Source organism: Harpia harpyja, chromosome 18 (assembly GCF_026419915.1).
Source record: "Harpia harpyja isolate bHarHar1 chromosome 18, bHarHar1 primary haplotype, whole genome shotgun sequence".
NCBI lineage: Eukaryota > Metazoa > Chordata > Aves > Accipitriformes > Accipitridae > Harpia > Harpia harpyja.
In genome coordinates this window covers 4,787,120-4,810,434 of record NC_068957.1, presented here as the reverse complement: position 1 = coordinate 4,810,434, position 23,315 = coordinate 4,787,120, and the positions used below count along the sequence as shown (strand labels likewise).

At 38.6% G+C, this 23,315-nt stretch overlaps 1 protein-coding gene across 1 annotated transcript in view; it reads left to right on the top strand.

Annotated features, from left to right (window-relative positions):
* The window catches only part of COL4A5 (collagen type IV alpha 5 chain), an 89,622-nt gene that overhangs the window by 25,913 nt on the left and 40,394 nt on the right, over nt 1-23,315 (top strand). Inside the window, exons 2-18 of the mRNA XM_052813084.1 lie at nt 775-834; nt 10,904-10,993; nt 12,277-12,321; nt 13,073-13,117; nt 13,224-13,286; nt 14,076-14,129; nt 14,859-14,885; nt 16,137-16,217; nt 17,256-17,318; nt 17,872-17,907; nt 18,006-18,047; nt 18,156-18,248; nt 20,440-20,493; nt 20,599-20,655; nt 22,853-22,897; nt 22,998-23,051; nt 23,227-23,268. Of these exons, the coding sequence (XP_052669044.1) occupies nt 775-834; nt 10,904-10,993; nt 12,277-12,321; nt 13,073-13,117; nt 13,224-13,286; nt 14,076-14,129; nt 14,859-14,885; nt 16,137-16,217; nt 17,256-17,318; nt 17,872-17,907; nt 18,006-18,047; nt 18,156-18,248; nt 20,440-20,493; nt 20,599-20,655; nt 22,853-22,897; nt 22,998-23,051; nt 23,227-23,268 (951 nt within the window). The remainder of the gene's footprint in view (nt 1-774; nt 835-10,903; nt 10,994-12,276; nt 12,322-13,072; nt 13,118-13,223; nt 13,287-14,075; nt 14,130-14,858; nt 14,886-16,136; nt 16,218-17,255; nt 17,319-17,871; nt 17,908-18,005; nt 18,048-18,155; nt 18,249-20,439; nt 20,494-20,598; nt 20,656-22,852; nt 22,898-22,997; nt 23,052-23,226; nt 23,269-23,315) is intronic.

Below are 23,315 nucleotides of genomic sequence, written 5' to 3'. Positions count from 1 at the left end.
CTCACTTTTGTAAACATATCTGCATATCTCTGAAATCAACACAGACCTCTGAGTATCCCATGTTGGGGTGAGGGTGAAAGAATATAAACTAAGGAAGTGTGGTATGGAAAGGCTACCTAACTCGGATCTCCTTTGTGAGTCAAGCTTCCATATCTCCCTCCTCTGACCCCTTAATATATGGCTGCCACTCCCCTTATGCTAGAGGCTGTTGTAACTGAGTTGTCATGCTTTGTAATGGAGTGTGAATGCAGCTAGATAAAATGTAGGGTTTTTTAAAAACCTTTTCTCAATAACTGAGCTGTGGGAGGGAAAATTAATTGTGTAGTAAGTATTTTTCCAATAACTATCACAAATATGCTCGTAAGTTTCAGGCTTGGTTAAACTCTTTGTGCAAAACCTGACATCTACTGGTGGGAACCATGATTGGACTCTTCTCAGTGTGGGGTCATGTGCTGAAGAGCCTGTTTTATTGAAGTTCTGGCCCTTTGGCCATGGGTGTTGTGTTGTACCTTACCTTAGAGTAAATGGTGTTTAAGCATAAATTTAAAAGTCTAAAATTTCCAGGAAACTGTAATATACTTATGTACAAGCATAGGTATTAATAAAGATGATTGAACTTACCGTTAACTGTATCTACTTTGAATGCATGTATAATGGCTAGATGACAAACTCTGTAGGCTTACATTTTAGACTAACTTTTTTAATAGTGTTAAAGACTTCATATAGTCTTATGCTGATTAAAAACATCCAGTTTTATTTCTTATGTCTTTAAAGGCTTGCCATGGATGTACATCTTTGTCCAAATGTGACTGCAGTGGAGTAAAAGGTGAAAAGGTAAATTTTTTTTTTTTTTTATTTACTGGCAGACCAACACACAAACCACTGAGCCATATGCCAACTTCAGATAACTGAAGCTTATGGATGACAGCTTTTGTTTCTTGCTCATGTCTTATTTTCTTTGACCGTAGTGTGGCCGTGTACCAAAGAGCACAACTGTTATAACAACTTTAGGCATTCAGTCAGACCAACTGGTCCATCTGATGGTGTACAGAATTTCATATCATTATTTTCTCAAGAATGGTGAATGATGGCACAAATTTCTCCAGCTATGTAGGAGTGAAAAACAGAAAAGACACAAATCATAGTAAAATAGTAAGAATTCCTATTTACTGCCAAGGCCTGCCTACAGTAGTTAGTGTGGACAAGCTAAGGTGTGGATTGTACAATAATGGCTATGCTAGTAATGCTTCAGTGGGAATTTAAAGCCAGAGTGAGTGTCGGTTGCTTTCCCACTTTCCTTGCATTGCCTGCTCATAAGTAGTTGATATTTAACTAATGTGCTCTGAACTTGGACTTTTTCTTACCTCATAGCTTGTATAGCTGTATACTAAGATGATTGCTGTTGCTGTCCAGATGCTCAGCTGAACTGTGAAAGTGACAATTCAGATGCAACTTTCCCAACATACATAGCTACCACCCAAGTAAGCAGCTAGTTAATGGCCAAACATGTATTCTCAGATCATGCAGAGTAAAAACCATCCCCAACCCAGAAATAACCCTGTGTGGTTCATCAGTGCAACAGGCTCTTTTGGGCTGCCCAGTGTCCTAAGGCCAAGAGATGCATGTTGACATCTTGGAGTTTTCCTGCTTCCATGCACTTTTGACTTCCAGTCTCACTGCCCGAGTTCAATATAACTGTGCAGTACTTCATGTTTCTATCGCCATTATTTCTTATTGTTTTACAATTTTTTCCTTTGAGGAAATTATGGGAGCCCAGCATTTCTTTTAGTTGCAATGCAAGGTAGATACACAGCTCAGTACTTGCCTGAATCGAACCTTTTCTCAAGTGTGGGAGCCTAGTTGTAAGTTAATTGTGGTTAAATAGTTCCCACATAACCGATGTTGTCACAAGGAATGAATGGGATGTGATTACTGCAAGGGGGAGAGACTGCCTGAAACACTTCCACTCTTAGTCTTGTAAACAGTTTGCTTGAGATACAGTGGAGTCTTCTTAAAGATGTGAACTGATAACAAAGAGTTTGATAAGCCTGTCTTATCAAACCACTTACCCTATCTTAGCAAGGTTCTAGAAGGCCTTTAGTGCTCTAGATTAATTTTTGACACATTTCAGAGGTGATTTTTGACATTGCATAAACAAGTGTAACCTCAAATGAATGAAAGTAATGCAAAAATAATCAGTCGCTGCATTGGCACTATAATGTGCTGATGCAGAATTTTACTATTGGCTGAGGTTAAACAAGGCAGGCGTCCAAAATTCAGAGTAATTCTTGGTGCCACACCTGCCATCCAGATAGCTACAGACAGATGAGGTCATTCCTTGGCATTTTGCTTTTAGTTCATCAAGTATATTCCCAATTTACATACCTAGTGAAGAACAGTATCCCCTTGATAGCAAGCTTTCTGAGTTAGATTTGGTTAGCCAAAACATGAGCCTGCTTGATGCTTTCCTACAGGATCTTCAAATGCAGGTGGCCAAACCAGATGTATCCTAACACTAGTCACAGGACTATTTCAGGTTTAGTTTGAAGGCACTTAAGCATTAGGCTTACATTCCCAATACAATCATAGCAGGTACAACTTTGGAGAACCTTTCTGTAATTCTAAGTTGGCGTTTTTCTGGACTAGTCACAGCTGTTTTGTGAATTCAGTGCGCAAATGGGTATTGACTGGCTAGTGTGGATGAGGAAAACCTAGAAGTAAATCTTCTGGCTTTCTAAGTAAAATCAAGTAATTATTTTCTCCCAGTGATTCCGCTTTCTCTTTATACTACTGTTACACATGCAGGGACCATGACCCACTCAATACATTCCAGTCATTTAATGAAATTGAGATAGTCACCTTTCTCCGGTAAAGAATATCTTGGGACTGTTTGTTTGGAGTCAGAGGGTGCTTTTTGACCAAATACAGTCAACAACTGGAGCATATGAGCCTTGTTCAAGATCAAGCTCTCAAGTGTCATTATGTATGGTGTGTTTTGTTTCTACTCCTCCAGACTATCCTAGCCAATTGTTAATGAGAGCTGCACAGGAGAAACACTTCCACATTTAGTTTCCAACCTTTGTTGGCCTTTTCTGGAGTGAATTATAGCAAGTCTTGAGCAGCAGAGTGAGAAGCCTGATAATCTTTTGTGAAAAGGAAGAGGGGAAAGAAAAAAAGTCTCCAGTAAAACTAGCATAACATCAGACAAATATTTATATAACATTTCTGCATCTTCCTGGAAAATTCTTGGGGGGCTGCAAATTGATCAGTGTAAACTTTTAATAAAATGTAAAAAAAAAAATAAAACCACACAAAGGAAAACAGAGCTTCACCTATGGTAAGACTGCTTTCTCTTTTTTTTTTTTTTTTTTTTTTTTTTCGGTATGTCTGAGCCCTCTTAGGGAAGGGGGGGTGTCTGAGACTTCCACTTATTAAACTGGTAGATCTAAGTCAACTTTCCATCCTTAGAATGGAAGATTCACTTCAAAATCTGGGAACTGTGATTCGTTTTCCACCTAAATCAAGGTAAACACAGCATAATCCTGAGGCATGCCAGAGGTTTTTCTGTGGGGTGGTTTGGTTTGTGGGTTGTTTTTTGTTGGTTTTTTTTTTTTTTTTAAACAACCCTTCTGAAGCTTGCAGACCATCATGTACCTTATGTAAAGGAACAATGAAAAAGCAAAGCCCATATTTCTTAAGTATGATGTGTTGCTAGTGGAACTGGTTTTGATCATACATGCACACACTTCATTGTGTTAGTTGCCTTATAATTACAAAGCCCTCAGTATTTGATGCATTGATGGATTCAGCAGTTCAGCTCTGGGGAACCACAAGAGTTCTGTCACTGACATCCATAATGCTTTCTCTTATAAATTCTTTGGGTTTTTACAGCCTTAAACTTTTTCTAGTCTTGCACTACTATGAGACATCAAGAGCTATCTTAAGATGATTAGGTTGATCCATCACAGTCTACCACTTACTTACACATTTGATGTAAGCTTCCAAACCTGATACTATCTTCAACCCAGCTTTCTTGCAAATACTATCTTTATTCCAGCAGAGTGTAAACTGCTGCTACAACAAGAAGTTTCAGGCTTTTGCTTTGTATTTGACACTTGACATGGTGTTTCTACTTCCTTCTCCAGTGACCTCTGAACCAGGAGTCAAACTCTATAGCTCCTTGCCTAATTGGTGTATGAAGAGCATTAGACAAGGAGCTGTTTAAATAATCTCCCTCTTTGATTTTCCCATTGAGACTGTGACAAGGTACTTGTAGAATGACTGGAAGTCAGGCCTATGGAACCTAGTTCTGTACTGGGAAGACAGGAAAAGCCTTGTCAAATGCACTCAGCTGAGCCCTGCTCTTCTGTTCCACTGTGTTTTACTTCTGGCCTGAAACCAGCTTCTGCATCCAAGTCGCTGTCCACTTGCATTAAGTCAACTAAGAAGTGCTGCTTTGTTCAGCTTAGCAGAGCCTAATGCGTTCCTTTTGAGACTCAAAAGTAGCCTTCTTCCTAAGCATCCTAGCATTCCCTTCAGGATATCCAAATTTTAACAGATCAGGTAAAGTAATACAAATTGAACTGTAACAAATAGGCAAACTATTTTCTTGTCTTGCCTTGGAGAGCCACAGCTCTTATTTAACTGCTTCCACACTGCCAGTGATTCTTGTTTAACTCTGCCTCTGCCTTGAGCCCTCATAGCATCAGTAGCATGTTATCTGTTGGAGAATCAAAGCACTGTAAGCTGCTTTTTTTTTTTTTTTTTTTTTTCTTTGGAAATCCATAGTACCATAGCTGACAAAAATTGGTGCACTAAAGTTTTCTTCCTCTAAAATGGTATAATGAAGAATAGGAGGAATTTACTGGAGAAGTCAGTAAAAATTGATTGCAGCTGGGAGCCAGTGTGCTGCTACCCACAGTAAGCTGCTCAGTAGTGAACTGGATCTGTAAAGAATATTAAAACTGAAGTAAAAGATTAGGGTGCTACATACAGGTGCTTGTAAGAATTGCTCTCACTTTTCAAGTGGAAGAGAAGTGTATAATTGCTTTTCACTTAAGGAACTGGATTATGATTGGGTTTTAAATATTGCTCGGCACTTTTGAGATTAACCTGCTTTAATGCTTAAAAGCTAGTTCATGAGTAAAAGCTAGCTAAAGAAATAAACACAGCTGACACTGCACATGGAGCAATTCCTAAGATAAACCAGTAAGACTTGTAGATTATTGGGCTGGTTTTACCTCAGCTGAAAACAAGATCCAAAGATGCTGATAAGATCAGCTCTACAGAGACTGGAGAGGAGGAGAGGGGTGGTACTGAATCTCAGCTGCTCCAGCTGATGAAGACTGAGGGCCAAGGGCTACAGCAGGCAAGCTGCATGCATCTTAGTCACTAAGAGGGCATGTACCCCAAGACTACTGTGGTTTTGCTTTAAAGTGGTAGTACATGCTGCTGCTGAAATAGGCTTTCATACCTTCCCTTACCTAGGTATTCCAATTCCTCCTCCGGAGCTTGTGTGGCCATGTTCAGAGCTGTCAGTAAACTGATCTCACTGAAAATAAGTTTCTTTGTAAACTGGGTTAGTTTTCAGCTTGGTTAGTTCCTCCATGCAAGTTGTGTTGCAGCACAACCATTTGTGATAGAAACATGTGGCTTAAGGTGGGAGGGACCATGTTTTTCACAGCAGCTAAGATGCAGTTCCCCCTCAAAATAACTGCAAATACATTATGCTATTTTTGATGAGTAGGACTATTGGGTTCTACCCATTCAAATTAAGTTAAATTGATTAAGAAGCTATTCTTTAGTTATTACATATTGTTAGTCCATGGCCTTTTAAAGGAGAACTTCAGAAGGTGCTGAGTTTACTGGGTTTGTTGATGACAGTATAGGGGGTGCAACTCCAAATACTCAACTGGGTTGTAAGTTCCGAATAGATGATCTCATACAAGCTTGGTGCCTGGGAGTCTGGCAAGAACAGCTTGTAATATCTGAGCTCTGAAGGCATTTCAGGTACTTTGCCTTTGTACGCAGATACAAGAAATCCATACGCCTTACAAAGGAAGAATATCTTATTCTTGGACTCTTTGGATGTATATTCTTGGAGCTCTGAGTCTCAGAAGAAAATTATCAGTATATGTACTCAAGATCCCTATTACCTTCTGCCTTTGTCACAGTAAAATTTAGTACAGCTAAAGCTCAGCTTTTCTTTTCACTGTTGGATACAAATTGCTAAGAAATAGTTAAAAATTCTCAGATTGTAATCACTTTGTCAAGAACAGTTATGTGATTCGTGTCTGTGCTTCATAAATATTTGCCTGAACTGCACTAATATGGCCCTGTATTCTGAAAGGTTTACAACCCTGGCAAGTGACCACTGACCATTAAACCTTGACTGTTTCATCTTACAAAAGAAGTCACAGAGGATATTCTGAAGAAATTTGATGTATTTTGAAGAATACAGGCCATGTCAGGGGGATTTCTTTATTGCATTAAACTATATCTTTAACACTACTGTTCATGGCTGGTTGGTGTGTTTGTTTTGAATGAGGTCTTGATTAGATACTATAGTTCTAATTCTGTTAAGTTCATCAGTGTTCTTCAAGTTGAGGAAGAATTTATGTTGACTAGTATTAGAATCTGAGGCAGCTGTTATTTTCATCTTATCGTTTAGAAAGGGAGAGAATAATATGGCTGTCTTGCATCACTTCTTCCATGCTGTACATCTTTTAACATTACTACAGACATTTGTATGTGAATTTAGTTTTAAGTAGCCACACATAGTTAACTGTCTTTAGACTTTTTCTGATGCTCACTGTTTTCATAGCAAGGACAGGAAGCAAGTATGTGCCTCTGTTGCCAAATGTTACAGCCAGGCTCTTACATGTATACAAGCATTGAAATGGGCTGTCCAACTACTGCTTTCCTGAATATTTTTTTGCTCCTTTTTTTTAAAGTCTTTTCTTTCCACAAGTATACCACATCTGTGTAAATATATATCCTGGTTTCTCTCCCCATAATGTCTATTTATAAATATTTAGGTTTCAGGAAGAAATTCTAGAAATGTAAATTACTTGTGATGCTTTAAAACTGCATCTATCCCTGATTTCTTAAATGCTTGTGACCTATTATTAGAGTATATGGAACTATGCCAAATTTTTCTGTGTCCCTGTTTAATTGGCTATATCTTGCTGCAGCTTCAAGCATAATTTCAGAGTGTTTCCCAACTCTTTTTTTCTCTTCCTATCCCCCACGCAACAGCCATATTCAAGCTTGTAAGCTGATGCTTTTGCCACATCTGTGTAGCTGATTGAGGGCAATTGCTTTGTTAGCTACTCTGGATTTAACACTAAATTAGATCAGAATCTGACTCCTTGCCCATTCCCCAAGGAAATGATGGTTTATAGCTGATGCATCTTTATTCTGCTATGGAAACAACCCTGTACTTTCAGGACTGGAAGATGAGATCTGAGTTGACCTAAACCTTTCCTATTTATGTTTCTCTTTAGTAGCTTCTAGTCTGAAACAAAGAGTATCCAGATTTCCTTAGTTCCTTCTGTGCAAGTGAAACTGGCTAGTGACTGTCAGGTTTTGCATCTATAAGAAAATACATTGCACGCTACCCAAGGACTTCAGTCTCATTATATCCCCAATGACATAATATCCTTTTTGGCATTGACTTTTGGGGGAAGACTTTTAAAATGTCTTTTCAGTTTCAGTATGTTCTTGCAAGGCAGCAGGAAGTTTTTCCTGGCAAATTTGTACCATCTGAATCTTCATGAAAACAGTATTGTACATGCAAGGTGTTAAATAGGAAAAGTCTGGAGGCAGAAGCAATGTCTGAAAACTGTTCTCACTTATGGAATCCTTCTATTCATTATTGAAGTAGAGGACAATAAAAGAAGTTCCCCCAACATCACCTGTATTCCAGAGCGCTGGATCAGCTTAGTTTCTCCCCCTACCCAACTTGCCCACATTTCTTTCTTCAACCAATTTTTTTTATCAAAAAGTGATTATAGTGCAGCTATTTCCTCTGTAATTAGTTTGATACACTTCCCTTGGGAAGTGTCTGGTGTAATCCCTCAGCTATCCCCAAGCATAGTCCTTCAAATCATCTGTTCGCTCTTGGGGGTAATTTGCTGGTAAACTCCACAGGAGTTGCCCTGGCAACAGTTTCTTCATGCAAGGCTCTCATTGTTGCTGCTCACTTTCAAAGTGGGCTTGGAACTCATTTCATAGTTTCAATAGTGCGGTTTACTAGCATCATCTGTTGCCTCTTGTTGTTTCTCTTGCTTAACTGTTTGGCTTCACTTTAAAGGCCTTGGCTTCCCAGTTCTGTGACTGCTTAGAATGGAGACCGCAGAGTAGTTGCATTTTAGAGACCAGTTCTTTAGCCTTAAATGACACACAAGGGCAAGCCTCTGCTAAAAGTCTGTTCTAGTAACCATTTGCAGATGTTACTTTCTCTAATAAAACTGTGAAGAAGGGTGACCAAGTTGAGATTAGTAGGCATTGTGTAGCCTAGCTAGCACCTGACACATCTGACATGCCTCTTGTACACAGGTGTGTTTCCTTAGCATGCAAACAAAGTTCTTGCCAGAGCTTGTTCCAAAGTCTGGCTCTGTCTAATATTTTCCTTATCTGGCACTCCCAAATTCCTCATTCTGTCTCCTTCAGGGACACACTAGCCCTTTCATACCCTCGTCTGAGATAGTAACACTCCTCCACAGTCTTGCTTTTCAGATGAGGTAGCACGCCAGCTGTATAGCTCCATGCGAAAGTACAACCTGGCACTTCGTGCTCAAAAAGACAATCTGGACCCTGACTGTCAAACTTAAGCTAGCTTCAATTTATGATGCAATTTCAGCATTTCCACAGGGGAGAAAAGATGTCTATCCTGTATAAGAAAGCAATATGTGACCTACAGTAAAAGAGGAGTATGTTTACATTTTAATTAATAGGAAATCAACTTAGCAGACCAGTTAATGAGCTGTCCATTCCTATCCAAGGAATCCTTCTGAGTCTCACTGTATAGGTAGGACCAAATACAGCTTAGTTGTTTCCTCTGTAAGGTTGCAGCTCTTGCTTATGCACAGCCTTTAATCTCTCATCCAAAAGGTTTTCATCTTGTGTTTCTAAGGAAGCAGTATAACAAGTACTGGAAAAGAAGGCAGGAAGAGAAGCTCCGTTACTTTCTCTGAAAATTTTTGTGAGAACTCAGCATCTTGTAAATGTTTTGAATGCAACTTCTAAGTTCCTGCTCCCCACAGTGGAATACAAAGCACCTACCTAAGCAGTACAGTGAGAAAATTAGGATTTAAGAATGAGACTTAACACTGCTGTCATGCTGAATACTTGCTATTGTGTTCAGCATACAGCTGCTTATGGAAAATAGAGAGGAGATGAGCAAAGCTTTAATATTGCTTTTTGCATATTGTGCTCAAGGCTGTAGTTAGATGCTTCTGTCTGCTTGCAGTCCCCAGTCTTCACTTCTCTGCTGCTGTCTTCTTGAAGATGTGAGATTGCTGGTTCTGTTCTTTCACCTGGCTGAGGAGAGCTAGGCAGGACCTCCCAAGTTCCTAGAGAGTGCCATGGCTGGTAGGCTGCCAGATAATAGATGTGGGAGCTACTACTCACATTCTTGCTGAAGCAGCACAAGAAAATGAAAATTCAGGATGAATTGGTTTAAAGAGAATGTGCAAAAGCCTGCACAACTCTAACCTAGTGATTAAGGTGCTTGTTAGGGTGGAACATTTCTTTGGCAGTTCCTGTAGTTGTTGTGAAAAAATAATTGGGGTAAATAAACAGAAGATTTTTGCAGATAGGAACCAAACCTACCAACCAAACCAAACCTATCTGTTTGAGCAATAAGGAATAATGCTGAACAACTGCTTGTTTCATAAGCAGTTATATATACTGATTAATGTAACAGAGCTGTAGGAAGTATCTGTTTACATAGTTGAAAAGTGTGCCATAATATATATATATATATGCACAAAAAGGTGTATTAATTCTGATATTTCCTAACTTTTCTGTTCCAATTGAAACCTTAATATTTACCGATTTTTGTGAATTTATGACATACAAGGAATAAAAGTAAATATTTTATGAATTTGCAGCTATGCATACTCTGAAACTGCAGGTAAGTGACATTAACTTACACTAACAAGTTAGAGGGCAGCATATGGTGACATATGGTTTTTGTTACACTACTTATGGGCTATGATGGCTAAATTTTGCATAAATATTTAGCAAAATATGCTTCCTGCTTGAGAGCTTACAATTTTAGCAGGAGGTGACAGATAAAGAATAAGAAACCTTGTTTCTTTCCCATTGTGTGTCTGTCTCCCTTGATTTAGATTGTAAGCACTTTGGGCTGGAACCCTGTTTATGTTCTGTATTTGTACAGTGTTTAGCCTACAGTGCATGACCAGGATCTTAGTTGCTCTTATATTACAAATTATAGTCTTGCAACTGTGAAATAATAAACAACAGTCACAGTATAGCAGCAAAATCTACACCCTTCTGAGAGTTTTTATAGGTGTTGCAGCAGACGTGAGTTTTCAGGAGAGACTTGGTAACTAATAAAGCTATGTTTTTATAGGAAGGGGGGAGAGTTTTAAGCAGCACAGGAGAAACAGACGGTTGAATTATCTTGGTAAATAGGTGGCTTAAATACTGGATAAACATCCTATGAGACCTGTTTAAGTGGTGTAATTAAAGGTAATGTATGTGTATGTTCAGGAATTTCTGTAGCTAAGCAGGTGAGATGTTTAATCACAGTGTTAGTTTGTCTGTATCATGACTTCCTACAGAAAACCAGAAAGATAATGTGTTTTCTGAATTTTCTATTATAGCTTGTGCTTTTGTCATGATACACCTCCACCATCACCTGTTCTTTTTGTAGGGTGAAAGGGGATTCCCAGGCTTGGAAGGACAGCCAGGTTTGCCCGGATTTCCAGGACCAGAAGGACCACCTGGTCCAAGAGGCTTGAAGGTAAGTCCCAATTCACCTGAGTAGCATGAAAATGCTAGGTAGTGTTAGCTTGCTTGTAGTGCTGATCCTAAATCATTCCAGAACACCTGATTATCATTGGTTTCATAATCAAAATCTTCAGATGTTGGGATATGACGTAAGTTTTTTGTTTGGTTGGTTTGAATAGTGAGCAGAGGAAAAAGATTACTCTAAGTTTCCTATTCTTCACCTACCCATGTGCTTGCAAATACTACATGCACAGTTGTGTCCTTTCACTAGGTACTGCAGATCAAGGTCAAAGAACAGGTTTGGCAAGGTGCTGTAACATAGGTTTATTAGTCCTTGCAATAATGCACTCCATCACTTAGTTTACTGATAAGAGTGGTGGTTGGCTGTCAGCTGCGTGGAGGGGTCCCACCACATAGGTAAACTGTTGTTTGCACCTGGTGGCATTCCTGGGCTGCTTTTGGGTGGGGCAATGCAAATGAAGGCCTCATTGAACTTATGCGCAGACAACTGAGGAATGCTCCTTTCTTCTCCTGGAGGTTTTCAGTTTATTTTTACTTGCTACTGAATTACATCATTACGCTCAGATGGTGTAATACAGCATTCAAATGTCGAAAAGCCTTCCTCTGAATGCATATATGTTTAATATACACAAGATTATCCAGGATCTGCCATTTCTTTTGCAAATGCTCACAGTCCAATCTAACAGGAGCACAACAAAAAGAAGCAAAGAAAAAAATAGGTAGGTGATACGAAAAAACATGAAAAGTCTACACTAAAAGAAAAGATTAATTTGGTATAACAAGAGTGAAACAACAGGGGGGTCTTGGACTAGAAACTTTGATTATATTTTTATTCTATAAATGCCTTTTCTTCTCAAGATTTTGATATGAAGTTCTGCATTATCGTAATACAAAATAATAATGGTATGGTATCATTCACATTTAATCTTGTATATCTTGTTTTGCCCACTAGAGGTCACTGTAGGATATTTGATGAAAACACAACAGGTGTCTGCTTATAAGCACCCGTAAAAGAGCTTTGATTTTTTAAAAAACATTTCCTGTATGTCATGGTTTATCAGCTGTAACAAATACTTTTCCATTCAAAGTCCAACGCCCAAAATAAAATAATTTTGAACCCTTTTACTCAGGAAATGACATCTAATATAACTTTTACTCCACTTACTATAAACATGTAGAAGAAATTTTATCATGCTTACAGTTTAATTTGATAGAAAGGCAGACTGCAAACTTGAGTGTGGTTTTTTTGTTTGTTTGTTTGTTGGGTTTTTTTAGGGTGATGATGGACTTCCAGGGCCTATTGGACCCAAAGGAATCAGAGTAAGTATTGGTGTAGTTTTAGGGTGATATATTGGAATTATGGATAAAGACTGCCAGGCATTGAGTGGGTCCTCACAAAAGTGCTAATTTATGGGGTGGGGATTAACTTAAATCTGAATAGTAATTTATCTACCAGCTAGAAAAGATTGTATTACTTTTTATATGTAATATAAGATTGCATAAATAATACAATCTTATGTATTGCTTATCTTTCTTTCATAAAGTCATTAGGGACAGTAGCCCCAATAATTATTTGATCTGTTTTGCTATACAGGACATAAACAAGCACCAGTAACTTTGGTTCAATTTATTCTCAAGTAGACACAGTGTATGTAGGCTTGATATGGGAGAGGTTGATTTGTCTGGAAATCCTTTAGGTTTTGTGCCTTTGCTTTTTCTTTTTGTCAGACCCCTCAGCTGGTGACAATTGATGCATCTGTGGCTTCATTGGGACACATCCATTTACCACACCATGAGTGTTCATTTATTTTCTCCATATAGCTACATACTATTACTTTAGCTGTTCTGCATTGTCTTCCCTATGTTTTTGTGGATATTTCCCTGAAAGAAGGGTAAGAACCTTGATGGCTGTCCAGCATGGCATTCTTTTTTTACAGGTGATTCAGATGTTTCTGTTTTTCTTTACTTATATACGCACAAATAGGCTACATGTAGTAAAATCTTGGTAAATCCCTTTGCACATCCATTTGTACCATACTGTTTAAAAAATATATGGTTAATTTCCTTCTAGGGACCGCCAGGACTTCCAGGATTTCCAGGAACACCAGGACTTCCTGTGAGTAGGAATGGGTTGTATAGATATGAATTTGTTCGCTTTTGTCTTTCAGGCCCAGAAGAGCATTCTACAAGCTAACTCTTCTTTCCTCTTTTCCACTTTAAAGGGATTACCAGGACAAGATGGGCCACCAGGACCTCAGGGTATCCCAGGATGCAATGGAACAAAGGTGGAATCCCTTTAAAATTCTTAACAATGCAACAATAATATGATAAAGAGCTCTTGTTCTCCTGTCTGTAGCCAATAGGTTTAGTTTATTATGTGCAGCAGCGCTTGCTGTTACTGATTTGTGCAGGTAATTCCAAGATAATTCAGACTTACACACATATCTGAGAGAAGGGGTTATGGTCTGGTACTTAAAGCAGAAGCTTTGCCAGAAATTGCCAGCACCAAGACACAACATTTATACTCTGCAGCCAATGTAGTTAAATTCTTTGTTCTAATCCTTAATTTTATGGCTAACAGCTGAGAGGAGTGTCTGATAATTAGATCATATACTGCATCTCATCTTTGTAGTAGACTCTTGCTATCAAGAAAAGCTCATTACCTATGTCCTGGTTTCACAGTGGGACTTTTTAATTATTAATTTTTAATAATATTGCATTGAAAATACTGATTCAGTATCCTTGTTGGAAGGAGTCACTTTCATTCTAACATGTTATTTAGCTTCATGTTATCATATTTCCGTAAGAGAAGTTAATCTTCTATAGCACTATGTGTGTTTTCCATCTTTGTAGTATAGTACTTTGCCTGGAAGTATGTGGAAATATCTGAATGTGGAAAGTTCTGTTTCAATCAGTTGTGTGATTTAACAAACTGTTTATCCAATAGCTTGTTGCAATACAATTTGCTACTCTGGAGTCATAAGCTAACCATGAAACTGGACTTTTCAGCCAAAATTTGTTTATCTGTTTTTGTTTTGGTTTGGTTTTGGCTAATCATTTTCTTCATCCCTAAGGGAGAGCGTGGATTCCCAGGCAGTCCAGGTTTTCCTGGTTTACAAGGGCCTCCTGTAAGTAAAAGATTTCTGGATCAGCTACCTGTAATCCACTGAAAGACTTCTACTTAGATCTGTGAAAGATCAGATAAATATCAGCCTCTTTTTGCAGTTGTTCTTTTAATAAATAAGAATGTATTAAATTTTTTATGGTTAATCAGAATATCTTAGATGTCCAATAGAAGTGAGCTTTTCTGCTGCATGCTGTGGCAAAGCTAATGAAAAGCCCTTTGAATTCTCACATGCTGAGATGCTTTGCCACCTGCAGAAAAATACAAATACATGTATATGTGTCAGAGAAGTAAGATCTTGATACTTTCATCTGGTACATCTGAAGAGTCTTACCTGTGATTGATTAATGGGGTAGAAAAAAGAGACAGTGTAGGGTGTTTTCATTATAAAACACAAGGAGGTACACCAAAGTGAGTGTCAGAACCAAAGTACAAACAGAAAGAAATGTAGTAGACAGGGTGGATAATAGGAGGCAATAAAGAAACAAATTGCTAGGAAATGGAAATGTAGTCCCTTTAATGCTCCACATTCACTGTGGAAGTACTTCTCTAATTTTTCCGTTTGATTCTGAAGATGACAAAAAAATTATTTTCCCCTGTTTCATATCTTTTTTTAGATTTCTCTCTTTAATGCTTGCCTCATGCTGTAGATCTGATTAGTGGTTTGCAAATAACACACCAATTATTTATTTCTATTGATCTTTCTTGTATTTTTTGTTTCTTTTAAACAAAGGGACCCCCTGGTCTGCCAGGTATGAAGGTAAGTGTTCTGTACTCGCACATCAAAGTACTAACCAAGCATGGCTGTACAGTGTGATCTGGTGTAAGTAACCTGCTTGCTTTTATGCAAGACCATGTGCACCCACTGGAATCTGGAGTGACATTCTGCAGAAAGCTTAGGGTTTCTAGGCCACTCCAGTGCAACTAACGGGAAGTTCTGCAGTAGCTTTACTCAATTTGGGTCAGTAATTCTGGAAGCAGCAGACTGTTTTATGAAGCTAGTTTCCTTGGGAGTGTAAGGGACAGTGTCTGTTTGTGTTGTGAGGCATCAGGTTAGCAAAATGCCTACAAACACCCGGGAGTCTACCTGTGCATGCTTAAGAACACTACTAGAGACTAAGCAATAATAACTTAAAATATCCAGTGAAGAGAATAGTGCAACGTCTTATGTTCCTTTTGAAAACACGCTTTCTACTGTATAGATTACTGCATAGATGGCTTTTTCTCCTAATGTAAATAGTCTCATAATCTGATTTTGGACCTTAAAGACCCATTTTATTTTTTAAGGGTTTTTTTGTTGTATCCTTGACCTATTTGAGCATGGGCCAAAACATCAGTTTTGGTTCAAATACATTTGAAAGGAAACTTGACCCACAGAATTATTCCAATAAACTCCTGAGAGGACAGCGTAACACAGGTACTGGGAAATTGCGACTATTAAACTGAATTGTTTTTCTCAGGTCCTTTTCTTCCCAATTGTTTTAAAGATATTAAAAGGCAAGCAGATCAGAACATATACTTTTAAAACAAAGATCTTCCTTGAAATCAATACGAAACTGTGCTTCAGTATAGAACATGAAGCATGGCTATTATAACAGCATACTCGGCACTAATCGCATGAGGTGGGACACTGGGAAAAAACTGAATGACCTTTTCTTCTGTTGTGTCCTATCCACTGCTTTCACATGGAGCTAGAATGTCTTTTTCTTTTGTGAAGCCTTTGTATTCCAATCCCCTAATCTTTTGGAATTTAAATCAATGCCGATATATTTGTACATATAAAAAGAGAGCTTTTAATAGTTGGTAGTTTAGCCATTTAAAGAATTCTCATCTTTCCTAAAAAGAGCTATTCTTGGAGAATCTAGTACTTACATTAAAGAGTACTGCTAGGGTATAGCATAACTCTGAGTCTCTCAGAGTCTTAAGAGCCATTATGTGTCCTTTGAAGTCAGAATGGTGATAAAGAACTGTAAAATGTGCTAATAATTAAAGTTGGCTCTTGTTCTTCTAGGGTGAAGTAGGTGAAATAATTACATCCTTGCTGCCAGGAGAGAAGGGTGACCCAGGATTTCCAGGTCTTCCAGGGATACCTGTAAGTTCTGTAAAGTACTATTAGGCTGTGTTCTGCTAAAAAGATAACATGAAAAGTATTTGCATTACAGTGAAATTGGAACATTTGGTGCTAGGGGATCCATATGTTTATGTGGAGAAGCAGGGCTCACATTTAATGTACCTCTGGTTTATGGCTTGAGGGAAAGTAGGTGCTTCCATATTGCTCTTAATAGGGTGACCCACAGAGGCCAGAAAGGTCCCCTGATCAGGAAAGTGGTATCCAGAAGACAACAGTACTCACAGTTACTGAGTTGCTTCTCTGTTTCCCCTCCCTGTTCCCCCTTCCTAGACATTCTCTGTATCAGTTCTGGAGTTCCCTTCCCTTCACCCTGAGGTAAAGCAAGTAACATCTGCCTTCCTGGGCTGTAGCCACTATTTTGGATGGTAGGAAGAGAGGGTACTGTCTCAGCTGTTCTCCTCATGTTGCATCTCCTGAACAGTGTTTCTGTTCTCCCAGCAGTCTTCTGTGAAAACAGCTAGTGACTCCGGGCCCTGTGCTTCCCCACTGAGCCATTCATTGCTTTAGTGGAAGAACAAGGGGAGCAGAAAATGAGTCTATCGGCCTGGACTGGACAGAAGCCAGAAACTCCCATTTCCTGGTACAGAGAGGCAAGCCCCAGGCTATTCTGACCAGACTGAGCCTGTTAGCATTTCTGTTCCTCTGATCTGTGCTTCCCTATTGTCTGTTTCTGGCTGGGAAGAATCACAAATACAAAGTGTGTTGTTGTTCTCTCTCAGTGCATGAAGAGAAAGAAAGCGCAAAAGTAGTTCAAAACAAACAAAAAAGCATTCCCTTATCCAAGCCAAAGAGAGATATTGATGTTCAGAGCAGAACTCTCCTAACACGATGTACACTCCTTTAGGCCTTTCCACAAGGAGAGATTGGTAGGTTAGTGGTCAGCTACTTTGATTTGTAGTGTATGGGGTGCCAGCTGTTGGGTGTTTTTGACCTTGAAGGTCTCACTGTTTTTTTCATAAAAAGGTGCCTCTCTCATAGCGTCCTCCACTTTCTCAACAGGGCCCACCTGGCTCCATGGGAATACCAGGTCCAGTTGGCCCTCCAGGGCCCCCAGGTTTGACGGTAAGTTTCTTTAACCTGTTACCCATATAGTGTTAAACGGGGCAGTTACTTCTTTGTTTCATATTCTCAGAGGCAGGTCAGTAAATTGCAGAGATCTTGGTAGTAAAGACTTGGAATGAAGACAACAGCAACCATGCATTCAGTTCACCCTGGAGCTGCTACTGTGCACATTTAAATGTGATACATTTGAAACAGCCTGTTCCCAGACTTCTTTTTGCTTTAAATTGGGCTGAATCTTTGTGCAGGCTCCTTATTTGTGTGAAACCTGAGGGACAAGATTTAGCTTATTTAGACCAGAATGATTCTTTCCTTAATGTTTAATGCTTGACTGTTTAATTTTATTTGACATTCTCACTTAAAGGAAGAACTAGTTTCTCACATATTTGTGAAGCTAAAGAGCATGAGGAAGAGCTCTCAGAAGAAGGCAAGGTGCCTTGTCAACATGAGTATAATGCACAGGAGTTGAAGTAGCAACATTGTTCTTTTTTGTTTTCCACAAGGGGGCATGTAGAGTGCTTGGAAGTGACTTTGTGTTGGTTTCCTTTTTTAACAGGGACCTCCTGGTCCACCAGGGCTGCCAGGACCTAAGGTATTTTCTTTCCCTCATTGATGGTGGTGGTGGACTGTTTTGTTTTTCTTTCTGTTCATTTGTGACATCTAAGGGCTGATGAGTTATACTTTTTGCAGGGTAATATGGGTTTGAATTTCCAAGGACCCAAAGGTGAAAAAGTGAGTAGGTGATCATGATGATATTTTTGCTTATTACTTTCAAAATATTTATGCATGCTGTTTTGGCTTGTATTGCCTGTAACAAACTGCCATCTTCTTGCACTTTAGGGTGAACAAGGTCTTCAGGGACCTCCAGGGCCACCAGGACAAATTGGAGAACAGAAGAGACCAAATGACATTGAGTTTCAGAAAGGAGATCAGGTGAGTGGGAAACTATATCCATCTACAATGAGCATGTGATCAAGCTGCAGCCTCTATTGGTTTGGCTCATATATACTGACATCCTGCTTACTGCAGAGGTTCTATTATTTTTCTCAAAGTACTGAATATTTCAGGCCTGAGTACTTTTCATTTAATAGAAGGCATGCCAGTCACATTAGCTCAGTTACTTCCCTTAGTAAAATAACTATTCTTAAGAAACTCCCTTAAAGGAAGTTTGTAGTAACAGTAAAAGCAGTTAAAATATTCTCATTCCTTGGAACACCCAGACTGCGAATTTCAAAGCTGTCTGGGGATTCAGATTCCCATTAATCAACCAGCTGTGTCATCCATTGTGAATAAGTCTTTCAAAAATTTTAACTCAATTTCTTTTTTTTTTTTTCCTTCCCTCCCCTCCCCCTCCTTTTTTTTTTTCATTAGTGATACCCCGAGATCTTTCTTCCTTGTGGTCTGAATATAGTGCTTTTCCTGTTTCTGGCCTCTCAAAAGTAAATATCAAGCCATATTATGACAGTAAGCTCAAACCGTTGGTTTGATTTGTATGGATCCTTCCCCACCCATAAATGCCGAAAAGTCATGGGGAGAGCTGCCATTTTTCAAGTTATGTTTTTTCCTTTCTTCTTCACTGGGGAACATTTCACAGTACTGTTTGATTCTGGGTGCCAGTCATAGATAGTCTGAGCAGCACCAGCAGGATCATGAGTGCCTGGCTTTCACACTTTCTTCGAAGTTTTTGTGGTATTCTCAGATACCACCCTGAGTAATAGAAGAGTTGAGGTAGATATTTTGAGGCAAGAGTGGTGAGTGATTGTTCTTATGCTCTGGTTATTTTGCAAATGTCACCGTGGTAACTGAGTTTTAAACTATTAGTTTCCTTTCCACCTTTTCATCTTGGGAAATGTGTCAGAGAATAACGCTTTGGTATGAAGCAGTATTTTATTTTGGCGGGATGTAGGACAATTCTGCCCTTCATCTTGATCAAAAGCATTTGTTACCCTCCCTTTTGGAAGAACAGTAGGGACCTCTAAGGCATTAGTTAGAGCTATCCACTGGTGTACGTTTGCAATGCACAGTCATCCTAGAAAGGTCTCAGTCTCTAGTTTTGCCTCTGTTTTACCAGACAGTAGGACAGAAGGTAAAGAGCAGCACTGTGTGTCTTTATAGTTCTAAGAAAACACAAGGTGACATTTTGACCACACTGTAGTTGAAGCAAAAATTCATCTGGCTTTATTAGGGTCAGAGTAATTTGCCTCTGTCATCAGGGATCTCTGAAGGACTAATTATACTGGCATTAAGTTATATAAATGTACAAAATAAAAGCATTCTAACTACATTCCTTTTAAAGCACTAGGACTTACAAACACAGTCTGAGTGCATTGCCTTTGACCAACATTAACAATGATTTCAAAGTTTAAAAATTTGTTTTTATTTCAACAAAGGATATGCTTGGTAGTACACAATCAGTAAAAAATTTCAACATTACACTTATTTTTTTGTGGAATACACATGAAGTTCTGATGTGTACCTCCACCTATGATCTCTGACTGAAAAATCAAGCATATAGATGGGCTTGTAGAAGTCTGGGCCTCCAAGAAAATAACAGAAACTTGCATAGAAACCTTTTGTGAGTTCAATAGCCTGTAACTTATTTTTAGGTTAATGGTGAAGAGATTTAAGAACTTGTACAAAGGTGTAATAAGACAAAATAGAAACCCTAACTTTTTAACACAGTGATCCTGTGACACTTTTCTGATGAACATGCTATTGATCCTGACGGCCTCACAACTTCAGCAATTACCAGGCACCTAATGACTGTTGCTCCTGTAATTTCAGCAGGATCTGGCATTTGTTCTTTCTTTCTTTCCTTTTTTTCTTCCTTCTTTTTATTATTGTATAGCAGCTGCAGGCCACCAAACCAGCTGCAGTGCACGCAGGAGGCAGTTGTGTCTTAGTGGAGTGAATCATCTAAATAAACAGGATGAGCAGTTAATAAAATTTATAGATGCACTTGAAGTTCCACACAAAGAAAGAATAAATATGATCCTTTACTGTTCAAAGTACTTGGAAATCTAAATGACAGCAAAAAAAGATTCTATGTAAAAAAAACAATCAACTGAGCTACTAGGGAGTGATGGAGGCTTTAATCCTCTTTTTCTTTCCCCATGCTTGACAGGGTATTCCAGGTGATCCAGGCCCACCAGGACTTCCTGGGCCACAAGGCCCTCCTGTGAGTAGTCCTCTTTTAGTTCTTTTTTTGTTGCATCTGTATGAACTGTAAATTCATTCTACTCTGGCTTGTGGGCTCAGTTTAAGATGATGTTTGTGTGTCCAGGGTCTTCCCGGTGGCGTAAAAGGTGAAAAAGGTGAGCAAGGAGAACCAGGCAAAAGAGTAAGTAGTCTGTTTAACCAAACATTTATCTTACCAATCAGTGTTATCTTTGAGAATTGAGCAAATGTTGAATTCAGGTGGGGCCATCAGCCTCTGGGTAAGAGATTTCTTTTTTTTTCCATAACCTGGCAAACTAGTAGATGACGCATCTGATTCATGAAAGTGCTTCTAGCTATGGATCTCTTGGTGCTTTCTGATAGAATTATCTACATGTAGATCTTGGTTTTGGGGGCAGGAGAAAATAATTTGAATGATGTTATCTGGTTACGTGTGGAAATCTTCTTCAAAGTTGTTGGGCTGCTTGACTGAAGCAGCAGTTTTCCCTTTCCTTTTAGAGAGGGTCTTCTTTCAGTTTGCTATGTACTGGGTTGCCAAGCAGCATGAGATTGGTATATATTTAAGCTGTTCTATGTAAACTCATTCTCAGTGGGTTTACTTGTGAGGTGAGTCACAAAACCAAGTCTCTGAACACTGCATTAAGACCAAAAGTCCATTTGTTATTTCCCAAGAGACTATTTCATTTTATGTGCTATCTGGGGAGGGGACGAGTCAGGATAGCTGCATCTAAGGATAGCATAAGTCACTTTGTTCCTGTCTAGACTCAAATCCATCCTGGAATTTAAATTTACTTGGATATCACAACTCAGAAAAGCTGAGGAAGATCACAGAAGTGCTAAGAAATAGGATGAAAATAACATGGGCTGGACCAGCAAAGAAAAGTCAAGTTGCTACCAGCTCAAACATTCTGTTTTCACTTTCACAGCTACTGAACCCATAGTTTCATCAACATAATGGACAGCTTTGAACACCAAAACACAAGACTTACTCAGCTTAATTGGACAATATATAAACACTGCTTAGAAACATGTTGGTAATAGGTTTTCCAGTTTCCATAGGAAATAAATACAATGGAAACAAATGTTTGGTATTCTAGATAAAATCCTTCTTACTTGCTGAGATTTATAGGAGGGCTTTGATTTGCCTTCTTTAAGGAACATAATAAATGAGGCAGATTTACAAAGCCAAAAATTCTCATTATATTTTGAGTTGTTTTTTAATTGTATTTTCCAAGTTGCTTCTCTCTGCAAAAGTAAATGGGAACCACATAAATTTGCAAAGATCTGAAAGGATAAAAGTCCTGAGGGGATATGGCAGATGCCTGTTGCTGAAAGCTTGTTTACCAATATTTTTTTTTTTTAATTACTCTGAATTTGGGCATGTTGCATACTTAAAGTGCAGTTTAAGTTACTCTAAAAGTGCCTTTTAGGGCTCCATGTGATTCTGTGTGGCTCAAACCCATTTCAGATATACTCATAAAAATGCCAGTATATGTAATCAAACAGGTAGTTCCACAAATTCACAGGAAATCTTATAACCTCATTTTTGATCATCACTAATAATAAAGAATTCACAAATCACATTATACTCCAATAGACTTTATCTGTCAGGTCTTATTATCAACTTCTCAATGACTGAGAGTTGATCTTGGCACTGTGGTGAAACTTAATCACCTGTTCTAGTTATGTTCCAGCAGGTGTCCCCCATACATACTGCTTCTGTAATGCTAACAATAGAGTTCTATTTGTCTTATGCAGTGAATGGTCTGGAAAAAAGTGGAGCTTGCACTACTTTTGTTGCAGCAATAGCAAATCTGTTCAGCACGAATATATGGTTTTTAGAAGTCACTTTTTTGAGCAGAACTGCGCTTTATATTTTTGTTGATACTATTCTTCAGGAAATGGCATTTGGTTTAAAGGAGAGTTAAAATTCAAACACAGAAATGTTTGTATTTCATTTCACTGGTCAACATTATATTAATTTCCTAATTAAATGTAATGTTCTAGTGTTTAGGGAGTCAGGATCTGTTTTCCAAAGAAAGGATTTCCCTAATGTTAAAATAAACGGGGTTGTTAAACACAGTGAATCAGCAATAGTTAACTGGAGATCATTTTGTGCTGTATTCACACAACATTTCTTTGAGACTTGTCATGGTTTTAAGCTCTGGTTTTCAACATGAAAACCTCAGTTTAGATAACTCCATTGATTATACTTAGTTGATGCCTTTGACATATTCGTCACAAGGACTGCATTCTAGAGAAAATTTGGTTTATTGAAAAATGAGAAATAAATAACAATTTCCATAAGAATTCTTCACCACTGAAGCATTTTATTTCAATGTGTGTTTATGTCTTTGAAGGGAAAGCCTGGCAAAGATGGAGAACCTGGTCAGCCTGGTAGGGATGTGAGTAACTCATACATTTCTAATCTAAGCATACTCCTTATAAGCTTTTCTTCTGATATGGAGAAGATCTGGGTGTGATTATCTTTCTCTTTTCCTGAAGGGTTTACCTGGTGGGCCTGGAATAAATGGTGCTCCAGGAAGAGATGGTGAAAAGGTATGCCAGGTTTTTTGTCATTACTATAGTAGCTTGAAAATCTGCCATCGCTGAGTTCAGTTCTGTCTGAGTAGTAATTGAATTGCCTATGCTATTACAGTGTTGGGCAATATTTGCAATAACTTTCTTGTGTACCAATGCGCAGTATAAAAAATGCTCTTAATTTCATTGGTAGGGTGAAAAAGGTGACATTGGTCCCCCTGGTCCTCCTGGAATTGTAAGTTGCTGATCCTTTTCTTTCTGCATTTGGTTGACTGTGTTGTT